General features: G+C 45.6%; 1 protein-coding gene across 4 annotated transcripts in view; it reads left to right on the top strand.

The window, feature by feature from the left end:
* Positions 1-24,237, top strand: part of arhgef39 (Rho guanine nucleotide exchange factor (GEF) 39) — a 48,504-nt gene that overhangs the window by 4,668 nt on the left and 19,599 nt on the right. For all 4 annotated transcript variants that reach the window (XM_056425207.1, XM_056425203.1, XM_056425204.1 and 1 more), the window contains 4 exons: positions 1,013-1,107; positions 9,497-9,617; positions 13,432-13,550; positions 23,194-23,264. In XM_056425207.1, the coding sequence (XP_056281182.1) occupies positions 1,013-1,107; positions 9,497-9,617; positions 13,432-13,550; positions 23,194-23,264 (406 nt within the window). The remainder of the gene's footprint in view (positions 1-1,012; positions 1,108-9,496; positions 9,618-13,431; positions 13,551-23,193; positions 23,265-24,237) is intronic.

The following is a 24,237-nucleotide window of genomic DNA, read 5'->3' as shown; positions in this document are numbered from 1 at the left end:
TAAATATTTTTTATTTTTAATCAAACTGTTGTCTCTCATTCATTTGTGTCATTTAATGCAATGCTTCTCAACCTTTTTTGAGTTATATACCCTCTGACCAATGCAAAGCATTTTAGGTTGGACATTTTTTTGTAATATGCAGCATTTTTCATATAATATATACAATTCAGTTTATGAACGTACACTTATATTTTTATTGAATATTTATTAAATTACCTTTTTAATGAATGCTCATTTGAAATATATTTATAACAAATCTCACGTTTCCCCTAGAGGGCCTTCACGTACCCCCATTTGAGAACCACTCATTCAAGGTATACTCGTGTATACACCGAGTTTTCACACAATGTTTGTTAATTGAAATTTGGTTTAAAGTCATGGACATCTATTGGTCCACATGTGTATGAACCCTGAACCATGTGATTCGATTCAATTCAAATTATATCTATATATGTAAACAAAATCACAAATCAGAGTGCTTACAATCTGTGCTTTTAATGTACACACCCACATACACCCCCCAAAAACCAAGGACTCCTCCCGGATAAAAAAACCCCAAAGGGGAAAAAACAGGGGGAAAAGGAAGAAAAGGGAGAGGACAGAGGAGGACCAGGAGGATGGACAGAATGTAGAGAATAGATGGACAGATTTACAGTTAAAAGTTATTTACATTAAATGAATATGACAGAGTGTATGAATATAGTTCATATAGGTAGATGGATTGATGGAGACATGATCCATCGGGCAGATGGCGGTGGGAGGAGGAGGGGAGGGTCTCTCAACAGGACAGTGGCGTAGTCAGGAGCAGGAATTCCATGACCCAGACCTCGATGATCCATGCTAACAATCAAGTCTGGGCTGAAAGGGAAAAGACTGCTAAGCTGCATACTGGTGTTACATTTGCTCTCTCTCATCAATGAAAGCATCTCATCATAACGTGACTGATCACTTCTAGCTTATTAATACATGTGCTGAAGAAATAACCCCTCTGTGTTTCTCTTGTTTGTCACAGTACTTTGTGGAGATCTTAAAGGCCAAAGGAACCCTGAAGCCGGACATAAGCGAAGGCATCTTCAGTTCAATTAAAGCCATTCATTCAGTAAACCAGTAAGTATCCTCTGAATAATTTACAGAATACCTACGGGATATTGGGGATGAGGATTGGTGGTTTGTCTCTTGCTTAAAGAATGTGGTGTAGATAAACTCGACCAAAGCGTAGTCCTTATCTTCACCATTAGCAGGAGTCAATGATATTGTGTTGGACTGCAGATGTGTGTTTCCTTCCCTGGTGGATACAATACTGCATATCAGCTGTAATTACGCAGGTTGATATCACGAGTGAAGAGCGTTATTGTGACCGTAAAGAAATCCTTACTTCTTGTTGCCGACCTCAGCTGAAGCTCTCAGAGGGCGGCGTGGCCAAAGGGAAGTCAGAGCTGATGGAGCTGATCTCACCACCACGTCGAGACGTCACATGGGTCCTCGGGTTCAGGCCACTGAGAAACTAAAGGACTTCCACTACTGTCTACGTGAACGACCCCCAAAGAGAGGCCACTAAACTACTCAATTAGGTTGAGGCGACAACACCACTCGGTTAGGTTGAGGCAACTAAACTACTCTGTTAGGTTGAGGCCACTAAACTACTCGGTTAGGTTGAGGCCACTGAACTACTCAGTTAAGTTGAGGCCACTAAACTACTCAATTAGGTTGAGGCGACAACACCACTCGGTTAGGTTGAGGCAACTAAACTACTCGGTTAGGTTGAGGCAACTAAACTACTCAGTTAGGTTGAGGCCACTAAACTACTGAGTTAGGTTGAGGCCACTAAACTACTCTGTTAGGTTGAGGCCACTAAACTACTCTGTTAGGTTGAGGCCACTAAACTACTGAGTTAGGTTGAGGCAACTAAACTACTGAGTAAGGTTGAGGCCACTAAACTACTCTGTTAGGTTGAGGCCACTAAACTACTGAGTTAGGTTGAGGCCACTAAACTACTGAGTTAGGTTGCGGCCACTAAATTACTGAGTTAGGTTGAGGCCACTAAACTACTGAGTTAGGTTGCGGCCACTAAACTACTGAGTTAGGTTGAGGCCACTAAACTACTCTGTTAGGTTGAGGCCACTAAACTACTCTGTTAGGTTGAGGCCACTAAACTACTGGATTAGGTTGAGGCCACTAAACTACTGAGTTAGGTTGAGGCCACTAAACTACTCTGTTAGGTTGAGGCCACTAAACTACTGAGTTAGGTTGAGGCCACTAAACTACTGAGTTAGGTTGAGCCAACTAAACTACTCGTTAAGGTTGAGGCCACTAAACTACTGAGTTAGGTTGAGGCCACTAAACTACTCGATTAGGTTGAGCCAAGTAAACTACTGAGTTAGGTTGAGGCCACTAAACTACTCAGTTAGGTTGAGGCCACTAAACTACTTGGTTAGGTCGAATGAAAAGAGTTTGCTGAATTTTCAGACCACATAACTTAAAACTTAAACAATACCACATTTCCGTTATAAAAACATCTTAAAAATAAACATGAAAATCTCCAAATCTCAGATACTCCATCCCGACAGGAAGTCAACTTAAACCCCCGATATCGCATCTCCGTCTCTGTATGATGGCAGCATGAGCGTCTGTTCTGACAGTTTTGACAATCCTACCGGCGGTATTTCTAGATACCGTAGTATCCCATAATACCTTGTTACCGGCCAAGCCTCCCGCACAGCTTGACAAAATGCGGCGTGCGTAGTTTGATGGGGAGTTCCATTGCCTCACTAAATAATGAGTGGCGTGGGTTTCCCGCAGGCTCCAATCCTCCGCAGACTGGCAGACTTTCTTGTTGAGAGTGCTGCAATGAAGATGGAAGTATGAATTACACAGTCTGATGTATTGAATAAATGGTTCCGCAGTCCCCATACATCTTCATTATGAGCCCCTTATTAAATCAATGGTTGAAACATAATGGCAAGCACTCCGTTTAAAAAATGGTCCACGGAGAGACGGTGTGTTTGTGCTAGACCGATCCACCGCTGTTCAGTGATTGATAATAGATTTCCCCTTATTCTTTGAGTTTTTTCACTGACATTGGGTATATAGGGTGGATGTGTGTGACAGTGCCAAGGATTACTGATGATAACAGGGATGATGATTAGCTCTGATTGATGGATATGTGGGTGACTTCCTCCTCTGTTTTACACACAAGAAAACATCAAGTGATCCAGACTAAGTCTTAAAGCATTAAACAGGCCAACTATAATGATTCAATGGTAAAGGGCATGCTGCTGCGTCTGTCAGCAAGTGCACTGTCTTGGTCAAATTGATGCATCACAGTATCAAGTATGTGGTCAGAATTGACAGTTCTCGCACATTTTGCATTACATAGTACATCATTTTAGCCTTTTTTATTGAGTTCAAGTTCTTCTAATGCACTTCTTGTGTTTACACTACATATACCGTTTGAGAACTTGTGAAATGAGATTCATACTGTATATCATACGAGTACCCAGCCCCGATAATATTGCCCAAAAGAAGCATTTATAAGGGAAATACAATTGGCCCCAGCACAGAACCTTGTGGAACTCCGTAATTAACGTTAGTGGTCGACTCTGTTGACTCTAAATAATTTACTTTACTCTACTTTACACTTAACCCCAAAATAGCTCCCGTACATGTGTCTAAGGTGTTTCAAGTTTCAAGTTTCAAGTTTCAAGTTTCAAGTTTTTATTGTCACATCCCCTTTTATACAAGTATAATCGGTTCGTGAAATTCTTATGTGCAAAACACCCGACAGCAGTAGCAGACTAAAAAAAGAATAAGAATGAGAATAAACTATACAATATCCACACACAAAAAAGAAGAAAGTATTAACAATATATATATAAAACAGTGTAATAGAATATACATCATGACAATATATATATATAAAACAATGTAATAAAATATACACTTTTTTGAGACTATATATATATATATATGTATATACATACAATATATATATACAATATATATATAAACAATGTAATAAAATATACACCATGGCCATAGATATTCACAGAATATGTTCTGGTGTGTAGTGTTAATGAGGGTCTCAGTCCTTGTTCAGCAGCCTGATGGCCTGACTGAAGAAGCTGTCCCTCAGTCTGTTTGTGCGGCACTTGATACTGCGGTATCGCCTGCCTGACGGTAGAAGGGTGAACAGTTTGTGGCCGGGGTGGTTATTGTCTTTCAGCATCCGTTTGGCCCTGGCCACGCACCGCTTGGTGTATATGTCCAGGATGGAGGGAAGCTCACCTCCAACGATGTACTGTGCCGACCGCACCACCTCTGTAGTGCCCTACGCTCCAGGGCGGTGCAGTTCCCGTACCAGACGGTGATGCAACCTGTCAGAACACTCTCGATGGTACTGGTGTAGAATGTTCTGAGGATGCAGGGGGCCATGTTGAATTTCCTCAGTCGCCTAAGGAAATACAGGCGTTGTTGGGCCCTTTTCACCACGTGAGTGGTGTGCGTGGTCCATGTGAGGTCCTCGGAGATGTGCACGCCGAGGAACTTGAAGCTGCTGACCCTCTCTACTGCAACTCCGTCTATGGAGATGAGGGTGTGCTCTCCTCTCCGCTTCCTGTAGTCCACGATCAGCTCCTTGGTCTTCTTGGCGTTGAGGACGAGGCTGTTCTCCTGGCCCCACTGTACCAGTGATCCAACCTCCTCCCTGTAGGCTGTCTCGTAGATTGCCGGTGATCAGCCCCAACACTGTTGTGTCGTCAGCAAACTTGATGATGACGTTGGAGCTGTGCATGGCCGTGCAGTCGTGGGTGTACAGGGAGTAGAGGAGAGGGCTCAACACGCATCCCTGAGGGGCTCCCGTGTTGAGGGTCAGCGGCTCTGAGGTGGTCCCGCCCATCCTCACCACCTGGCGGCGGCCCGACAGGAAGTCCAGTATCCAGCTGCACATGGTAGAGTGCAGGCCTAGACCTCTGAGCTTGGTGTCGAGCTTGGCGGGAACAATAGTGTTGAACGCTGAGCTGTAGTCCACAACCAGCATTCGCACACAACAGTTCCTCCGCTCCAGGTGGGAAAGGGCGGTGTGAAGTGCCATGGCAATTGCGTCGTCGGTGGATCTGTTTTGACGATATGCAAATTGCCATGGGTCCAGCGTGGCAGGCAACATGGAACAAATGAAGTCCTTGACCAACCTCTCAAGCATTTACTGACAATCGAGGTGAGGGCTACGGGTCTCCAGTCATTCAGGCAGGTTACCTTGGGGTGTTTGGGGACAGGCACAATGGTGGACATCTTGAAGCTCTCAGGAACAACAGCCTGGGACAGGGAGAGGTTGAAGATGTCTGCGAAGACTCCTGCCAACTGGTCTGCACATGCTCTGAGGACGCCCCGGGATGTGGTCGGGACCTGCTGCCTTCCGGATGTCCACCCGCTTGAAGGCTCTGCGCACGTCGGCCTCTGAGATGATCAGCAGGCTGGTCTCCTCGGGCGGCGCTGCCTTCGGCGGGCTGCCGTTCACGTCGAACCGAGCAAAGAATGTATTTAGCTCGCCTGGGAGGGAGGTAGAGGAGTTCTCTTCACCGCTGGTTCTCCCTCTGAAGTCCGTGATTGTCTGTAGCCCCTTCCACACACCTCTCACGTCATGGCTCTTGAGCTTCTCCTCCACCTTGTTCCTGAACTCCCGCTGGCAGAGCCGATGGTCTTACGGAGGTCGTAGCGGGCTCTTTGTATTCCGCCATATTCCCGAGTCAAAGGCGGTGTTACGCGTCTGAGTGCAGCGCGAACATCGCCATTTATCCACGGTTTCTGGTTGGGATAAATCCGAACCGACTTGGTAGGAACAACGTCATCTATGCATTTCTTGATGAACCCGGTGACTGAGGACGCGTACTCACTGGCGTTGTTGTCCGACGCGACCCTGAACATATCCCAGTCCGCACGTTCAAAACAGTCCTGTAGCATAGACTCGATTGGTCCGACCAGCGTTGCACTTACTTCACAGAGATTGGTTGCTGCATAAGCCTCTGCCTGTAGGAGGAGAGTAGTTGGATGGAGCGGTGGTCCGATTTGCCGAACGGTGGGCGGAGGAGGGCTTTGTATCCATCCCGGAAGGGAGTGTAGCAGTGGTCAAGAATCCGCTCCCCTCGTGTTGCTTTTATGTGTTGGTAGAACTTGGAGAACTTTCTTCAGGTTCGCTTTGTTGAAGTCCCCGCCACAATGAAAGCAGCCTCGGGGTGTGCCGACTCCTGCTCGCTGATCGCCCGTAGAGTTCCTTCAGCGCTATGTCCGTGTTAGCTTGAGGCGGAATGTACACAGCAGTTACGGTGACTGCTGTAAACTCCCGCGGTAGCCAGAATGGTCGACACATGAGCATTAGGTACTCCAGGTCCGGGGAACAGAGCGACTTGAGAGTATGTACATGACTTTGGTTGCACCAAGATCTGTTTATCATGAGACATACCCCCCCTCCACGATCTTTACCAGAGAGAGTCTTTGTTCTGTCCGCGCGGTGGACGGAAAATCCTGCCGGCTCGATGGCTGAGTCGGCAACATCCTCCGACATCCATGTCTCCGTAAGGCAGATGATGCAGTTGTCCTTAGTTTCCCGGTGGAATTGAATACGAGCCTGTAGCTCGCATAGCTTATTGTCCAAAGACTGTACATTTGCCAGTAAAATGGTGGGTAGTGGGGGTCGATTGGCTGAGGTGGCTGAGGTGTGCTCATGTGTGTGAATGTTCGTTACTGCTGATGTGCAGCTGGAACCTTGGCCCCTCCCATCAGTGTATGAATGGGTGTGAATGGGTGAATGATGACATGTGGTGTTAAAGAGCTTTGAGTGGTCGGAAGACTAGAAAGGAGAGATACAAGTACACGTCTATTTACGATTTGAAGAAGACTTGAAACTAGAGATTGAGACGATAAACTCATGTTTACAACCAGGGGAGTCGCCCCATGGTTGTCAGGGGGCGACTGTAAAGGGAGATGTCCCTTTAAAAAGCTAACCAGGTTCCACCATGTCGGTATTCCTGCACTTGGACATATGACATCCATCGAGGGGCAAAATCTATTCTACTAATACATCATGTGAAGGCATTTTAGTTCCTAAAATAATCAAATACAGGACGTGGAAAAATGGTCGATAATAAACGACTCACATAGAGAACGCAAAAGCTCACATTTGATTCCAGTTGAATGCTGGATGGCGTGTAGATCTGGAGAATCCCCGCCTTGCTCTCCTCATCAGAGAAACACTAAGAGAAATATATTCATAAGAAGGTTTTTTTTCTGTAAGCCGGGCACCGATTCCTCAGACGAGTTGTTGATCCTCACGACGCAGCAGGAAAGCACTTGAACGGCGGCGGCCTAACGGCTCTCCGATAATAACCGCGAGTGTGTCTGTGTGTGCGGAGCGGAGGTACATCCATCTGATGCTTCCCTCTTTATTTACTTAACTCCGAAGTGCAGCGGGAGCAGAGAGTTGCGCCTTCGTTATGCTTCGTCTTGTTGCGAAAGGAAAAGGGACACGTCAGTCATCCTGCGTCTGGAGAACAGAGAGCCGGCGGGGAGGAGGAGCGACCCAATTATCCCCCCAGCTGCTCACATGACAAACAGGAACCGCTGGATCCAGTAAGGAGCGAGCAATCGCTGGATTTGAAAGGGGGGGGGGGGGGTCAGGATGAGAGTAGATGGAGTGCGAGTGGCACAACGGACGTGGAGCGACGCCTTAGTCGTCCGTGGAGAGCGCCGGAATGCTACGTTAGGGCTTTGTTGTCTCATCTGGGATTCACGGTTCTCTTTATTATTACATTAAGCAGTCATTTATGTGTGTGTCCCTCAAATGAAGGCGCCTCGGCCCCCCCGGATCGTTTGGTTCCATCCGCCCCAGATGTTTCGCCTACTGCTCGGAAATAATGTGGATTATTAACGTGAAGCGCACGGTATGCCAACGCCATCTCCGTCCCGCCGCTGATGGCCGGACAATTTAATTGCGGTATAAAAATGTAATCCATAATTTCATATTTATCATAATAGCCTCTGGCAGTGAGGGAGGGGGGAACGGAAACGCAGTTTTTCCCGCCCTTTGCCCTCGTTAGAAGTGTCTCGGCTGCTCCGGCGTCTCCCGTTTACAAACTGACGCTACCTTGGCACACAACTTCATTAAAATCTATTTAAATCAACTTCAACGAGCAAAGTGCTGCCTCTCGCAGCGCGTACCAACAGAAGTCTCCGGGAACATCATTAGAGAGTGGGAGTGTGTGTGTGACTTCCTCTAAGTTTGGATAACAGGCTCCTTCACAAGTGTCAACACCCCCGACCGATCGCGTCCGCGTGTTCCTGTAACGCGCCCGACGTTGCCTCCCTTCCCCTTGATCCGCTTGTTTTGCTCCCCGAGTTTCGTCTGGGCGTGTTCGCACTACTAAGTGGCCCCGGATGCCCCCGAAGGTAGACCCCCCCCCCCCCCCCCACACACACACACGCGACTTGGTCCCGGTAAATATGTCACCCACGAGGAGAGAGAGAGAGGCCTTCAGATGACGCCACAGAACCCCACGAAACCCCCCCCCCCTTCCACCCTCCCCTCTCACCATTAACGGGGAAGTGATCCTCTGAACTCTGCTCAGCCTTCCGCACTTTCCCCTCTAAACGTGTGTGTTGTTGTTTCTTCTTCTTCTTCTTCTTCTTCTTCTTCTTCTCGCGCTAACTCAAAGTCCAATGCGGTTTGACTGGAGGCTAAATGCTCACTGGGGGGGGGATGTGTCAGAGATCTGTCATGCACAACAAATATGCCGCACACATATTGAAGTAGTTTGCTTCTGCTGTGTGTCCTGTGTTGGAGTTTACGGGTGTTGTTGTTGTTGTGAATGGGTAATGAGTGCCGGTCCGTTTGCGTGCTCTAAAAAATGGTCGACGTTACAGACGTGTGGCGTTTTTTGATAACTAAAGGTTTTGTACGGTCCTGGAAAACTTTAAAAAGTCCTGGAATTTTTTTAATGGTTATTTTCAGGCCTGGAAAAATCACACATTTTTGGGAATATTCACAGAAATGTGTTATATTCATATGTTCATTTACGCAGTTTTATTTAAAAGAATAAATATATATATTTTATTCAGACATGTCTGTCCCATAAAGACATCAGAGCAACCTTTAAAAGGATAATTGTTAATTCCTCACCTTCGAGATGATATTCTGGACTAGTCTCACTATTTTATAGACCGATTATCCAATTCACAATTCATCTTAAAAAATAATTAGCAGATTAATGAAAGAATATAAATTATAGTTGCAGGTTATTTTCGGTAAATTACACTTCAGGGCTACGTCTCCCTTGATCAACCGCAGGCTGAGGTTCAGATTCCATGACAGCCATCTGAAAGCTTTCCCTCTACAGCTCGTTAAAACACGTCTATTTGCATCGCCGGGTCCAGAACTCTTTAAAATCTAAATTTTTAATTAAAAAATGTGTAATTAATTGCGTCTACCCTGTTGTTGTTTTTTCGCTAGATCTCTGCTCGTCCATTTGGAGAACGGCTACTTTGGCCGAGGCTTCGACCAGATGCGTCCACATCTGCACCACTACGACACGTACGCGGACAACCTCTACAATGGCCGCCGAGTGCTCGGGGTAGGAACACGCGCGTCTCCGTGTGGTGCGCACACCTCCGTGTCACACCGATGAGCCGTTCTCAAGGTGGTTATTTCAGGGTTCGTACGGTCATGGAAAACCTGGAAAAGTCATGGAATTTTAAAATGGTCATTTCCAGGCCTGGAAAAGTCATGGAAAAAAACGTAAATCATAAAAGTTTTGGAAAAGTCACGGAAATGTTGGTATATTCACATGTTCATTCACGCCGAGTTTGAAATAATTAATATAAACAGATGGATTTGCACATAAAGAATAAACATTTATATAAGTGTTTAAAGGAATAAACATGAATAGAAATGTTTATTCTTTTAATCAAACTATTGTCTCATTCATTTGTTTCATTTAAGCTAAACTGTATGCTTTTGAATTCTAATTTTATGAAAACAAAATTCTCTAAATTGTTCATGTTTATACCGAGATTTCAGTTTGGTCGTGGAAATTTGTTTTAAAGTCCTGGAAGTCATGGAAAAGTTATGGAAATCCATTGGTCAAAATGTCTAAGAACCCTGTTATTACGTTTGATTTGATTAGATCGTAATAATGCCCCGTGGGGGAAATTGTATTCCCGCGGTTATTGGACTGAATACACAATAACAAATGCTCAATTGCTGATTGGATTCTTTGTCGCTGACGCCATCAATTTCACAGCTGTCAGCGACACCATGGAAACATTTCCATGTACATTACTGGATAGCATCCGGACCATTCCAAATTAATTGTTTTTTGGGTTTTTATTCAACAATTTATGTGCAACAGTTTTTTTTTTTTACTCTTGAGTTACACGCTGGAACTATTTGTTTTCGTCTTGACTGGGGGTTGCCAGGTTTGATACCATGTGGCGACCAGCACTACAGCAGCCGGCGCTAATGGGCGGATGGATTTCTCGCGTGCCAAGAAATAGTTCCGGCATCCTAACAGCCTCCCAAGTCGTTGGCCAATCGGTGCGCCTTGGGCATCAAATGCGCACTGATTGAACAAAGCCAGGCTGCGTCCAGTCTTTACGCCCCATGCTTCACACAGACAAGAGACTGAAATCAATGTTGTTGTTGTTTTTTCAGTATCATAACAAAGCGAACTAGAATGGGCACTCGGTAGAGCGCATACCTTCGCATATCACAAGATTGGTCATTGAATTATGAACATTTTGGCATTAGTTGCATGCCAATTGGATAAAAATGTACCGCGCTATGGCAAAAAGAAGATTTTGACCTTTTCTTGACCTTTGACCCGAGCAATCCCAAAATCTAATCAAATGGTCCCCGGATAATAACCAATCATCCCACCAAATATCATGCGATTCGGTTTAATACTATTTGAGTTATGCGAATAACACGCATACAAATAAATAAATACACGCCAATCAAAACATAACCTTCCACATTTTCAATGTGAAGGTAATGAGCCTGTCCCCCAAATTGTCGGGACTATAAATATTTCATTTTTTCTTCTAAATGTTGTCATCTGACACCCCCAGAAATGACAAGGATCGCATCCTGATGCGGTCGACTCATCGATCCCGGCGTCGCGTCTCTTTGTCCGCCTGCCGGGACGTCGTCTTAATTAAGAGGACGGACGTGTCTGCAGAGCATCGAGTAATCGCATTGATTATGGACCGAGCCCCGCGAGTTTGCATTGATCCCGCTGCAGATTGACGTCCGTTACAGTCGACCGAACGGGGGAAGCGTGCCGTGGTGACGTGTGCGCGGGAGGTGATCGGTCTTCTAGTGACGGTGACCTTTGACCTGCGTCCTCCTGAGCGTATACATATCAAACATCACGTCGGCCAGATGCAGCGAAGACGTGTTCCGTGCACATGGAAGCAACGTTAGTGTCCATCGTGCAATGGGCAATAACTTGCAGGTCCACGCGGACTTCGAGAGAGAGTTGTTAAATTATGAAGGGATCGCCGTTGTCATGGTTACCGTCTCACCCGCCGTCTGTCGGGGGGTTTCCGAGGTCCAAAAATGCAGCGGCGTAACATTTGCGTTTCTACTCTCAATCGGTGACCTTCGACCCTGAATCCACACCCTCTGCTCTCTCAGGTGTCTGATTTACCCCCCCCCCCCCCACACACACACACACTCTATTCTACTCAATTCAGTTTATTTTGTATAGCTACTACTACACTGTCGCTACGATACCGCCTCAGTCTGATGAGTGATTCCTCTCACATTGTCCCCATCATTCCACTTATTCTCCACCTGTCTGCTAACCATGTCCAGCTCGAGCTGCCAAAGTCACACACACACACACAAATATACACACGCACACGCACACGCAGCTGGCATCTAAAAAGTCAAGTGGAACACGCGGATGTTTTCGAAGCCGGGCAGAGCTCTCCTCGGGTCTGTTTGAACACAGCCGCGATGTTTATTCTGATGATTTACGGGGAATGACGCGATAAGTCTTTTTGACATCCGGGTGTTGACTCGTACTCACGCCGACACGATGTGCAAATGCATTTTTAATAACGTCTACGTCTCTCCCCTCAGCTCCCGAGCGATGTGATGTTCTTGTGGATTAGTTGCCAGTCAGTGTCATGAAACAATCGGTGTAGCACGTGATGTGTCGTCTGGACTGAGCAGTGAGCACAGGTCGCGTGTTATGAGTCGGTTTGTTGCGAGTTTACGACAAGTTGTGGTTGATTCGCGTCATTCGTGCCTTAGAGGGGGCGGGGCTTATCTCTGTGGCTTTACTCCGTGGAAACAGTTATCATTTCCTTCATCCGCCACGGAATAAATAACCACTATTTCTGCTGAATACTTGTTGTGGACATCCCACAAACGTCGGAACATGGAACGTGCTCGTGTTTGGGCTAATAATACCATATATATTTATACATGACATGACTAATTCAATTTTATATTACATTACATGTCATTACCGTCGCATTGAAAATGCGGAAGGTTATGTTTTGATCGCCGTGTATTTATTTATTTATTTGTATGTGTGTTATTCGCATAACAAAAAAAGTTTTAAACCGAATCGCATGAAATTTGGAGGGATGATTGGTTATTATCCGGGGACCATTTGATTAGATTTTGGGATCGATCGGGTCAAAGGTCAAGGTCATGAAAAGGTCAACATCTTCTTGAATCGCATGAAATTTGGTGGGATGATTGGTTATTATCCGGGGACCATTTGATTAGATTTTGGGATCAATTGGGTCAAAGGTCAAGGTCATGGATAGGTCAAAATCTTCTTTTTACCATAGCACGGTCAATTTGTATCCAATTGTCATGCAACTAATGCCAAAATGTTAATAATTTAATGCCCAATCTTGTGATATGCGAAGGTATGCGCTCTACCGGGTGCCCGTTCTAGTTTAGCTGATGCTTTCATCCAAAGCGACTTACAATCACGTTACATTCATAGACCGTAGACACATCTACAGGGAGCAATTCAGGGTTAAATGTCTTGCTCAAGGACACATCGACTAGGGCGGGGATTGAACCTCCAACCCCCTGATTCAAAGACGGACCTGCTAACCGCTGACCCACAGTCGCCAATTTGAGGCGTATTTTTCGCTTCGCTCTATTCCCTTCATTCGCGCCGACCGGCGAAAATTTGCATCAATCGCAACCATTCGTGTCTGTGCTTTAACTCTGAATGGGAGCTACTTGCACGAAAAATTCTCAACACTTTTGGTGTGAACGTGATTGGATGTGATTTCAAGAACAACTAAACTGCACCTCACAACACGTCACTATGCCGAGCACGAAGCCGCGTAAATGTGTCTGCGTGTCTCCGAGCGTCCCTTCACAAGTATGTGTGTGTGTGTGTGTCGTCCTAGAGCCAGCTGAAGAAGAACAAGGCCTTCAGACGCTTTAAGAAGCTCCAGGAAGCCCGGCCGGAGTTCAACAACCTCACGCTCGAGGATTTGCTTCGACTTCCCGTTCAGCGGATCGATCAGTAAGATTTCCGTTTTCTTTTTTGAATGAAGGTGACGCTTGATGTGACGTTTCTTTTTCTATATGAGTTATAGTTCCTGAGTCTGGGCTTGAATCAAAGGGTGACCGTGCGTTTGCCGTTAGAGCCCCTCGACTTTGGAAAGACCTCCCGGAGGGAATGAGGCTCGCAGAATCAGTAACTTCTTTTAAATCACTTCTTAAAACCCATTTTTATAGAACAGCTTTTAAGTGATCTCGTCCTTTTTTGCAGAACTTTGGTTCCCCTAATTTAGTTTGTCTGTTTTTAATTTATTTGGTTTTTAATTAATTAATTTATTTTAATCTTTATTTTATTTTAATATATACTTTTAAGTGTAATATTGGTTTCTTGCTATTCCATTTGTTTTGCTTTGGCTCTCTGTGGAGCACTTTGTAAACATTGTTTTTAAAGGTGCTATATAAATAAAGTTTTTATTATTATTATTATAATAACTTAATTTAACTTAAAAATTAAGTTAAATTAAGTTAACGTAACTTAAATTAATAAAGTTTGGGTAGGTGACATTGTAGAAATCAGCAAAAATAAACTAGATTTGTGGAAGTATTCCAGCGAAAGTCCCAGCCCAATGCAAAAAAAGGTGATATTTCACAGTTTTTTCAAGAAAGGGGATATTTCACAGTTTCTTCACAGCGAGACCGCATTGGACCGAGTCCAGATCTAAATTCACGAAACTAAACTGATCAAATCTAGACTAAATCATCCCGAAAACCTCCGAGGCGTTCCACAAACACGGGAAAGAAGTGGGCATCGCAACGGAATCATCTCTCCCGATGTGAAACGGTAAGATCTGTCGTTTGAAATGTTCCCAGCTTGCCGGGTGTTTGTGGACTTGTTACGGCGGCGCCGCTCCGCGCCGGAGACGGGTCGCAGACTTCACACTTGACTCCTGCTTCTGCTGTTTCGCTGGTTTCCCTTCACGAGCCACCAGCTGCGCTCGCACAACGTATGCAGTCTCTGCGACAGATGTAATTATTATTATTTGATGCGGCGCCCGTACGAGTACTCCGACTGTCCACAAACTGTCAACGTCTCTTTCGTTAAGCGCGAGTTGTTGTTGGCTGTAATCTCACGCGGTCTTGATCTCGCCTGTTAATTAGCGGAATGGAGAGAAATGGGCTGAAAGCGTGCCTTCCAAAGCGGCGGATGTCTTGACGGTGGTTTATCAAGCTGCTTGCTTTGGATCTTAATTAGGCCCCGCTCACGTTCCCGTCGCTCCAGATCTACAGTTGAGCTCTCTAAATGTTTTCCGTCCGTTTGCAGCGTGGAGAGAAGTGTTCTCTGAGACGGACAACCTTTTTTTTAAATTTATATTTTTTAAATATACTTTATTAGAGAATGTGCACAATATAGCGACAGGGATCAGCGAACACGTTTTTTTGTGTGTGTGTGTGTTGTTCTTGTTTGCAGTAGTACTGCATAAAGTGACAGGAAGGTAGAGCAAACAGACAACGTAAAGTGAAAAATGAGAAGAAACACAACTAATAAATAATAATAAAATAAAAAATTTAAAATAATGAATCATAATACGTCATAATAGCCCATTTTTACAAATTTGCCTCAGAGGGTTTTACAATCTGTACACATAGACAACCCTGACCTTTGACCTCACATCGGATCAGGAAAAACTCCCAAATAACCCAAATAAAAAAAAGGGAAGAAACCTTCAGGAGAGCAACGAGCAACAGAGGAGGATCCCTCTCCAGGATGAACAGGTGTAATAGATGTCATGTGACCAGAAGGACAGATTAGAGTCAAAACACATTCAATGAGTATGACAGTATGAATAGTTGGTAGTCGGCATATTCCACGATTGAGACCTCCATGATCCATCACGCAGATGGAGGTAGAGTAGGAGTGGGCGGAGTCTCAACAGTGGGCGGAGTCTCAACAGGGCAATGGCGAAATGTAATCTCGTAAAATGTAGTTATTTTCACAGCGACATGTATGTATTTGAGAAAGGGAATAATGACCTGTTTAACCTTTTCAACACCAGCTCAAAGTGTTTATTGTTTTGTTTAATTTTTTTTCACGTGGTATTGAAAGAAATCTTAGAATTTCACTTTTCACTCTAACATTTCTTATATCCTGACATGTTTACTTATTTCAGTGTTGCTGCGGTTCCCATTGCGTGAATATAGCACAAATTCAACAGAAAATATGCTATTATTAGATTAGATTAGATTCAACTTTATTGTCATTACACATGCGTACAGAGCAACGAAATGCAGTTTGGCATCCAACCAGAAGTGCAACAGAAAGTATCATAAATACAGATTATAGTAAATAAAGCCCTATATATATTGGTAATAAGTTTCGACAAAACAGTAGACAGGTGAAATTAACATTTAAATGGCTATTTATTCAGCCTGGGCAAGATGGCTTATAAATAATGTCTCAATATTTGTAATCTTTCCTGGAACAAACATTTATATATATATAACTTTATTAATCCCAAAGGAAATTCTTATGCAAGAGTTTCATTAAAAATTACAACAGTATAGCAAAAAGCGATAGAATAAAAATATAAACATGTGTGAACCCCAGAATAACAGACTAAATACTGGCACCATTACAATGTAGAAGCCAACAGCAATAAGAGTAAGAACACAACGTGTATGAGAAGTGATACGAACACCAGCGCCCAATGAAGACTACAATAGAAAAGTAATATTGAGCATGATATTGAGATAGATAATTGTCAATGATATTGAAAAAGTAGTATAAAATTATATTGCACGTAGACTAATGAAACTAATACTGCGCATGAAACGTAAATGTGATATTCCACGGTGCTGACAAAAAGACTTGTGTTGTCTCTAAAGTACAACAACTCGTTGTGTACGAGCTTCGAGTGCAGCTCGTATTTTACTCGCCTCTTTCGGTCACTGCGAATGTCTTGGGAAGACTTTGTGTACAAGCGTGGGAGGCCCCTCCCCCTCCTCACGAGAGGATGCTGACCACCATCGTCTTCGCCTCTGACACATAATCAGTGGGCCTCATTAACTCCCTCCCTGTCTCTCTCTCTCCCTCCTTCTCCCTCCCTGTATCTCTCACTCCCTCTCTCCTTCTCTCCCTCTCTTTCCCTCCCTCTCTCCTCCCTCTCTCCCCACTCTCTCTACCTCCTCCTCCCTCCCTGTATCTCAGTCTCCCTCTCTCTCTCTCCTTCTCCCTCCCTCTCTCCTTCTCTCCCTCTCTTTCCCTCCCTCTCTCTTTCTCTACCTCCTCCTCCCTCCCTGTATCTCAGTCTCCCTCTCTCTCCTTCTCCCTCTCTCCCCACTCTCTCTCTCCCTCCTTCTCCCTCCCTCTCTCCTTCTCTCCCTCTCTTTCCCTCCCTCTCTCTCTCCCCACTATCTCTCCCTCCCTCCCTCTTTCTCTACCTCCTCCTCCCTCCCTGTATCTCAGTCTCCCTCTCTCTCCTTCTCCCTCTCTCCTCTATCTCTCCTCTCTCTCCTCCTCTCCTCCCTCTCTCCTTCTCCTCTCCTCTCCTCCTCCCTATCTCTCTCCTCTCTCTCTCCTCCCTCCTGTATCTCTCTCCTCTCTCTCCCTCCTCCTCCCTCCCTGTATCTGTCTCTCTCTCTCTCTCCCTCTCTCCCTCCTCCTCCCTCCCTGTATCTCAGTCTCCCTCTCTCTCTCCATCCCTCTCTCTCTCCCTCTCTCCCTCCTCCTCCCTCCCTGTATCTCAGTCTCCCTCTCTCTCTCCATCCCTCTCTCTCCCTCCCTCTCCTTCCTTCTCCCTCCCTCTCTCCCCCTCCCTGTATCTCTCTCTCTCGCTCTCTCTCACTCTTCCCATCATCATCATCGATTCGTCTGTCGTCTGTAAAACTTGGGAGACCCTCTGGAGGGGAATCGTCTTAATGTTATGATGATTTTAAGTGGCGCGGGCCGAGATAATCGCCCGCGTCTGGCGCCTTACCTTTGCTCCGGCCTCCGCGGCTGGGACTAGCGGGGGGGGAGGGGGGGCAATGGTTGTCACTTATCGCCGTTCGAGGATGATGGATGGCGAGCGGAGGCCCCGGAGCGCGGATACTTATGTCGCTGCTGCGGGGGGAGGAATAAAATCATTGCCTTTATTAAGTGGCGTTCGCCGGAGCGGTCGGCGGCGGCTTCCTCCCCACTGAGATCGCCCATGACGACAGTGATGGGGTCTCGAGTCGATCGTGGCGGTGAATAGCAGCCCTCTCGCCGCGTTCGTGTCGATAATAGAGGCGGCGGCGCTCGGCAGGCCTCGGGATACAGGCGCTCCGAGCGTAAAGGCCGCGCGACGCCAAAGGTCTCGGGGGGGGGGGGGGGGGTCATTGCCGTACTCGAGAAGCGTTGAGGGGCGCGGCGCCACGCTTGATTCAGTCTTTCAATTGTCACGGTGGGATTTCAAATCGACTGCTTCATGCGCTCAGGTAGCTCCGTCGGCTCCGCGGTGAGGTTCTCCAGCACAAGGTCACAGCGGTTGATTTCTTTTGAAATAATTCAGAGGATTGCAGCCTCACTTTAAAGTGGCTCCTCCCCGCGGGCCCGAGCGCCGAGTTGTACCCCCCCCCCCCCTATTAGTCGATCATATCGGCCGTGAACACGCAGACCGCACTTCTTAGCGGAGGAAGAGAAGTTCAAGATTCGGGGGATTTGAATGCGAGACCCTCGTAACGAACTCACACAGACCAACGTAATAATAATAGAGAATAGAGAGATTATTCCGTTATGATGCCCACTTCTTTCCCGTGTTTGTGGAATGCCTCGGAGGTTTTCGGGATGATTTAGTCTAGATTTGATCAGTCTAGTATCGTGAATTTAGATCTGGACTTGGTCCAATGTGGTCTCGCTGTGAAAAAACTGTGAAATATCCCCTTTTTTTGCATTTTAAACACACTGGGCTGGGATTTTCGCTTGAATACTAGCCCCAAATCTAGCTTATTTTTGCTGATTAATTTAGGAAGTTATTATAAGAATAATGACTTTATTTATATAGCACCTTTAATAACAATGTTTACAAAGTGCTCCACAGAGATTCAAAGGAAAACAAGTGGAATGGCAATAAACCAATATTACATTTAAAAGTATATATTTAAATTAAAAATAAATTAAAAACAGACAAAGGATCACTCTGATCAAATCCGGCAAAGTTTTGAAATACCGGGATAGATCAGGTTGATCCGTGTCTGAGGACGGGGAGATTTGATTATCCGGATTATTCTGATCTGGATTACAAATTTTGAAATACTGGCGTCCTGCGTGACATCGACCTCGGGGGCTTCTCCTCTAATGATCGCAACCGTTGAAGTGCATGAGGCAGACGTAATTAATTCCCTGCAAAATTCACAAAAAGCTCCTCTAAAAAAGCCTCTCACTCTCTGATTTAAGTCGACTCTTTGCAGCAGTCGCTCCAGAAAGTGTTTCCTCATGTCTACATTCACAGAGTTCCCTTCTCTTCTGAGTAAATCCTCGTTCCCCTTTCACAGAACGATAAGACGCTCTTCACAATCACTTCATATTACATTTTATTTGCTCAAGTTTGGACAGCGGACTATCTCCAGTCCTCTGTTTTTCCACCGCGGATGTGCATTCCTTTCCTTTTTCAAGCCATTAAAGTTGAGTAATTACCCACAAGCCCCGTGCCGTGTTCAGTAACCCGTGCAGAGGCCTGCCAGTGCGTCTCGTCTCTTAATTACACATTTGAATCCGTAATGCATGTACGGGGAAAAAATAATTAGACGGATCTTCTTCGTCCTTCTTTTCTTTACTGACGTCTGCGCAAACGCACAAATGACCTGGCATTGGGGGAGGGAGAGGGAGGGAGGGAGAGAGAGCGAGAGAGAGAGAGATACAGGGAGGGAGGAGGAGGGAGGGAGAGATAGGGAGAAGGAGGGAGAGGGAGACAAGGAGGGAGAGAGGGAGAGAGAGAGACTAGGAGGGAGAGAGAGGGAGAAGGAGAGGAGAGGAGAGAGGAGAGAGAGGAGAGAGGAGAGAAGGAGGAGAGAGGAGAGAGAGAGAGGAGGAGAGAGAGAGAGAGGAGGAGAGAGGAGAGAGAGGAGGGAGGAGGGAGAGGAGGAGAGAGGAGGGAGGAGAGGAGGGAGGGAGAGAGAGGAGGAGAGGAGAGACAAGGAGGGAGAGAGAGAGGAGGAGAGAGGAGAGGAGAGAGAGACAGGAGGAGAGAGAGAGGAGGAGGAGGAGAGGAGGGAGAGGAGGAAAGGAGAGAGGAGGGAGAGAAGGAGGAGAGAGAGGAGGAGGAGAGAGAGAGGAGAGGAGAGAGGAGAGAGAGAGGACAAGGAGGGAGAGGAGAAGGAGGGAGAGAGAGAGGAGGAGAGAGAGGGGAGAGAGGAGGAGGGAGAGAGAGAGACAAGGAGAGGAGAGGGATGGAGGGAGAGAGAGGGAGGGAGAGGGAGAGACAGGGAGAGAGGAGGGAGAGGGAGGGAGAGAGAGGGAGATACAGGGAGAGAGGGAGAGGGAGAGAGAGAGACAAGGAGGGAGAGAGGGAGAGAGAGAGAGACAAGGAGGGAGAGAGGGAGAGAGAGAGAGACAAGGAGGGAGAGAGGGAGAGAGACAAGGAGGGAGAGGGAGAGAGAGAGAGACAGGGAGAGAGAGAGGAGGGAGAGAGAGAGAGACAAGGAGGGAGAGAGAGACAAGGAGGGAGAGGGAGGGAGAGAGAGACAAGCAGGGAGAGAGACAGAGAGAGAGAGACAGGAAGGGAGAAGGAGGGAGAGACAAGGAGGGAGGGAGAGAGACAAGGAGGGAGAGAGAGACAAGGAGGGAGAGAGGGAGAGAGAGAGAGAGGGAGAGAGAGAGAGAGGGAGAGAGAGAGAGAGACAAGGAGGGAGAGAGACAGGAAGGGAGAGAGACAGGAAGGGAGAGCGAGTGAGAAACAGGGAGGGAGAGGGAGAGAATATAATAAATGAATTAGAGCTCCGGCCCTCGCCCTCCTCCATGCTTTCCAGAAGCTGCGTCCTCCGTGTGGATCTCTGCGAGGTGAACGAGGTTCAGATGACGAGATCCTCTCGTTCTCTTGATTCTGCCTCTCCGCTAATGAGCGGCGCCGGGCAGCTAAACGAGAGAGTTCCGTTTACATTGTTCCACGTGTGGCGCCGCGGTGCTCATTACAGCGCTCCTCTTTGTTCCACGGTTGCTTTAATTAGATTTCCCGTCTCCACTCCTTCTTTCTAAGAATGAGGGCATCCATCGCTAATAATGCCTGTAATGTGTTTGTTATTACACGACGAAGACGAGGAGCAGGAAGAATCCAAATGATTTCTCTTTCTAAGCGCCTCTTAATTGAAGGAGGTTTAATTGGGTCTTGTTAGGCTTCCGTTTCATTTCCGATGAGTAATCGACGACAAGAACAGGGCCCTCCTCCTCCACCCACAGACCCTCCGCGTATCACACACACACACACCGGCTTGGTTTCAGGCCACGCCCCATCAAGGACACCTCATGGCCTCCTTCATAGGATGGATTTGCTCGGTTGCCGTGGTGATGGGTCGTGAACGTCCTCCCTGTTCTCTCTCCGGCCACCCGCTGATTTCTGTTGGGCGACCTTTGACCTTTCCCCAGTGCACGTCGTGGGTGCTTTTGGTCCGTTTACGGCGTGCGTTCCCTCGCGCCGTGTTGACCACAGCTGTTCTGAGGATGTCATACATCGCTCCAGTCGGGGGGGGGGTTTCAGTAGAAACTTAATGTGTTCAATGGATTGTCGTCAGTGCAGACTCTGGAAACTGTGGCTCGATATACATCTCAGCAGAATTAGAATATATTTTTATTTTTTGTATTTTCTGTCATAACAAAATTAAAACAAACAAATCATTCATCAAGAATCTTTTATTTTATTGTTTAAATATTATTATTATTTTAGCTCTTCCAAAATCCTACTGATTAAAACACAGCTTTATTTCTCACCAAGTAAAAAAGATTTATTAATTTTTCCTCAGACCAAGTAAAAAAAAGGGAACCACACAGGTGTTGTTTGTCAGAGCTCACAAAACCCTTGCAGGTGATTTGTTTATACTGAATTCAGTATACTTTTTCATGATCTAATATTTAGGATAGGATATTTGAGTTTCTTAATTTAGTAGCCATAATCAGCAATATTAAAAGAATAAAAAAGGCTTGCAATCAATTAAAATTTTAATTGAAAAAGAAGAATGCACATTTTTTTTTTTTTTTTTATTATTTAGAAAAAAAAAGAACTTCATCACAATATTCTAATTTTCTGAGACAGTCCTATATATATATATATATATATATTTGCCTGTATATTTTCTAGCAATAACGTCTTGGGACTTAATTGCAATAATAATAATAATAATAATATAGGTGGTCCAGGGATTATATGTTATAATAATAATATAGGGGGTCCAAGGATTATATGTTATAATAATAATAATATAGGGGGTCCAGGGATTATATGTTATAATAATAATAATATAGGTGGTCCAAGGATTATATGTTATAATAATAATATTAATAATAGTAATAATATAGGGGGTCCAAGGATTATATGTTATAATAATAATAATAATAGTAATAATAATAATATAGGGGGTCCAAGGATTATATGTAATAATAATAATAATATAGGTGGTCCAAGGATTATATGTTATAATAATAATAATAGTAATAATATAGGGGGTCCAAGGATTATATGTAATAATAATATAGGTGGTCCAAGGATTATATGTTATAATAATAATAATAATAGTAATAATATAGGGGGTCCAAGGATTATATGTAATAATAATATAGGTGGTCCAAGGATTATATGTTATAATAATAATAATAATAGTAATATGTAATAATAATAATATAGGTGGTCCAAGGATTATATGTTATAATAATAATAGGGGGTCCAAGGATTATATGTAATAATAATAATAATATAGGGGGTCCAAGGCTTCTAAAAGGTTAAACCGTAGTACCCAAATATTTCAAGACCAAAAGAGTTCTGACCGCAAGTAAAGACATCACGTTACAAAATTCCATGTTGATGAAGTCTTCCAAATTTAGTCGAGCAAGCGTGTTCCCAAGTGCAGCTGGAAGAACCCCCATTGTGTAGTTCTGTTCTCTACACACAGCCTACACACACACACACACGATCACACGCCACTGTTGTGGCTCGTGCCACCAGGTGGACCAGCAGCGGGGGGGTGTGGTCTCCTAGTATCGCTAAAAGCCCCTCAGTGGCACCGCCGTGTCTCCAAAACAAGCCCAGACTGCACAGAGAGGCCAAAGGCAGGCAGACAGTGGAAATCAATGTCAATTGCCAATGCACTTCAAGGTCGCATCATCCTAGTCAAGAGGATAAAGATTTCTGAGGAAGCCGACACGCTTCACAACTGTTACTTTAGATGGAAACTGAAGCTGGGACGATGAGTGACTTAATCTCTCCACCAATGGGTGGCATTTTCTGAATTGTGCGTTGCTTTTTTTTGTCCTCCCAATCAGTCTGGATGTGTACTTAAATAAGTTTAAGGTTGCATATTACGCAAAATGCACCTCTCTGAGGATATTTACACACTTCTCGCGTGATCACATGACAACGTGAGAGTCCAGTTCACCTGAGCGTGGTTCCGGTGACCACTGACACGTTGAGAATTGACCTCGTTGGTGTTCTGTTTTCTCGCAGGTACAAACATTTCCTCGAGGACCTGACCGCCAACACGAGTCCAGACCACCCGGAGTTTCAGCAGCTTTCAAGTACGTGTCTCAACAATCGTTTTTCCCCCCGCATTTCAATCTGCAGATTACCCCCCCCCCGAGTGCGTTTTCCGGCGTAGCTCAAATTTGCACACGTGCGAAGCCGGGGTCGACGTCGTCGCCTCCTCCTCTTCCAGGCGGGCTCGTCGTCGACGGCAACCCAACGGCGAGTGACGAGCGCGCGGCGCCGCTTCACTGGTCGCAGTTGGCGTCCTGTCTGCGACGAGCCCGGTTAAGTAAAGCTGTGCGGTTCTAGAATGTAAGGCCAGTCCTCCGACAGCAGGGAAACAAACAAACAAACAACAACAACCCAACCTGCGAAGACTTTCATCTCCGCAGTCAGACTCCGCCGTGGTGAACGACAGCCCTCGTTATCTCCATTTGAGGAACAAAGGGAAGCGCTCGCTTTCCCCCTTTCATTCCTCATTTGTTGTTTTTGTCGCCGCGGCGCTCGGCAAGCCGAGAGAGAAAAGCTCGATACGCGTGTAAGTTCTGGTTTGATGTGCATTTTGACATAATTAATTGGGAGCGGATCAGAGGATATTAAGCGGGCCGCTGTATTAATAAATAAAATCTTTCCCCCGCATCAACACGTATCGCGATAATGACTCATTTCAATCGTGGAGTAAACAGCGGATCTGACTCGCGCGCAAATTTACACGTGGAATTATTTATGTGTATCAATTAAAATCTGGCTGCTGGTGCCTCTGCTGACAAATTATAACAGCGCCTGACTCTAAGATGAAGGTACATCATCTAAATGTACTTCCTCTTCTCATTAGGAGATCCTTTTTTTAAACTGTGTGTGTGTGTGTGTGTGTGCGCATTTGTGTGCGAGTGTGGGGGATAGTGTGTGTGGGAGTATGTATGTGTGTATGGGATAATGTGAGTGTGTGGGATAGTATGTTTGTGTGAGTGTGTACGAACGTGTGTGTGGGTGTGTGTGTGTGTGTGTGCGCATTTGTGCGAGTGT

The sequence above is a fragment of the Pseudoliparis swirei genome, chromosome 10, assembly GCF_029220125.1.
Source record: "Pseudoliparis swirei isolate HS2019 ecotype Mariana Trench chromosome 10, NWPU_hadal_v1, whole genome shotgun sequence".
Taxonomy (NCBI): Eukaryota; Metazoa; Chordata; class Actinopteri; order Perciformes; family Liparidae; genus Pseudoliparis; species Pseudoliparis swirei.
The sequence above is the reverse complement of the archived record's forward strand: the minus strand, read 5'-3'. Positions and strand labels throughout refer to the sequence as shown.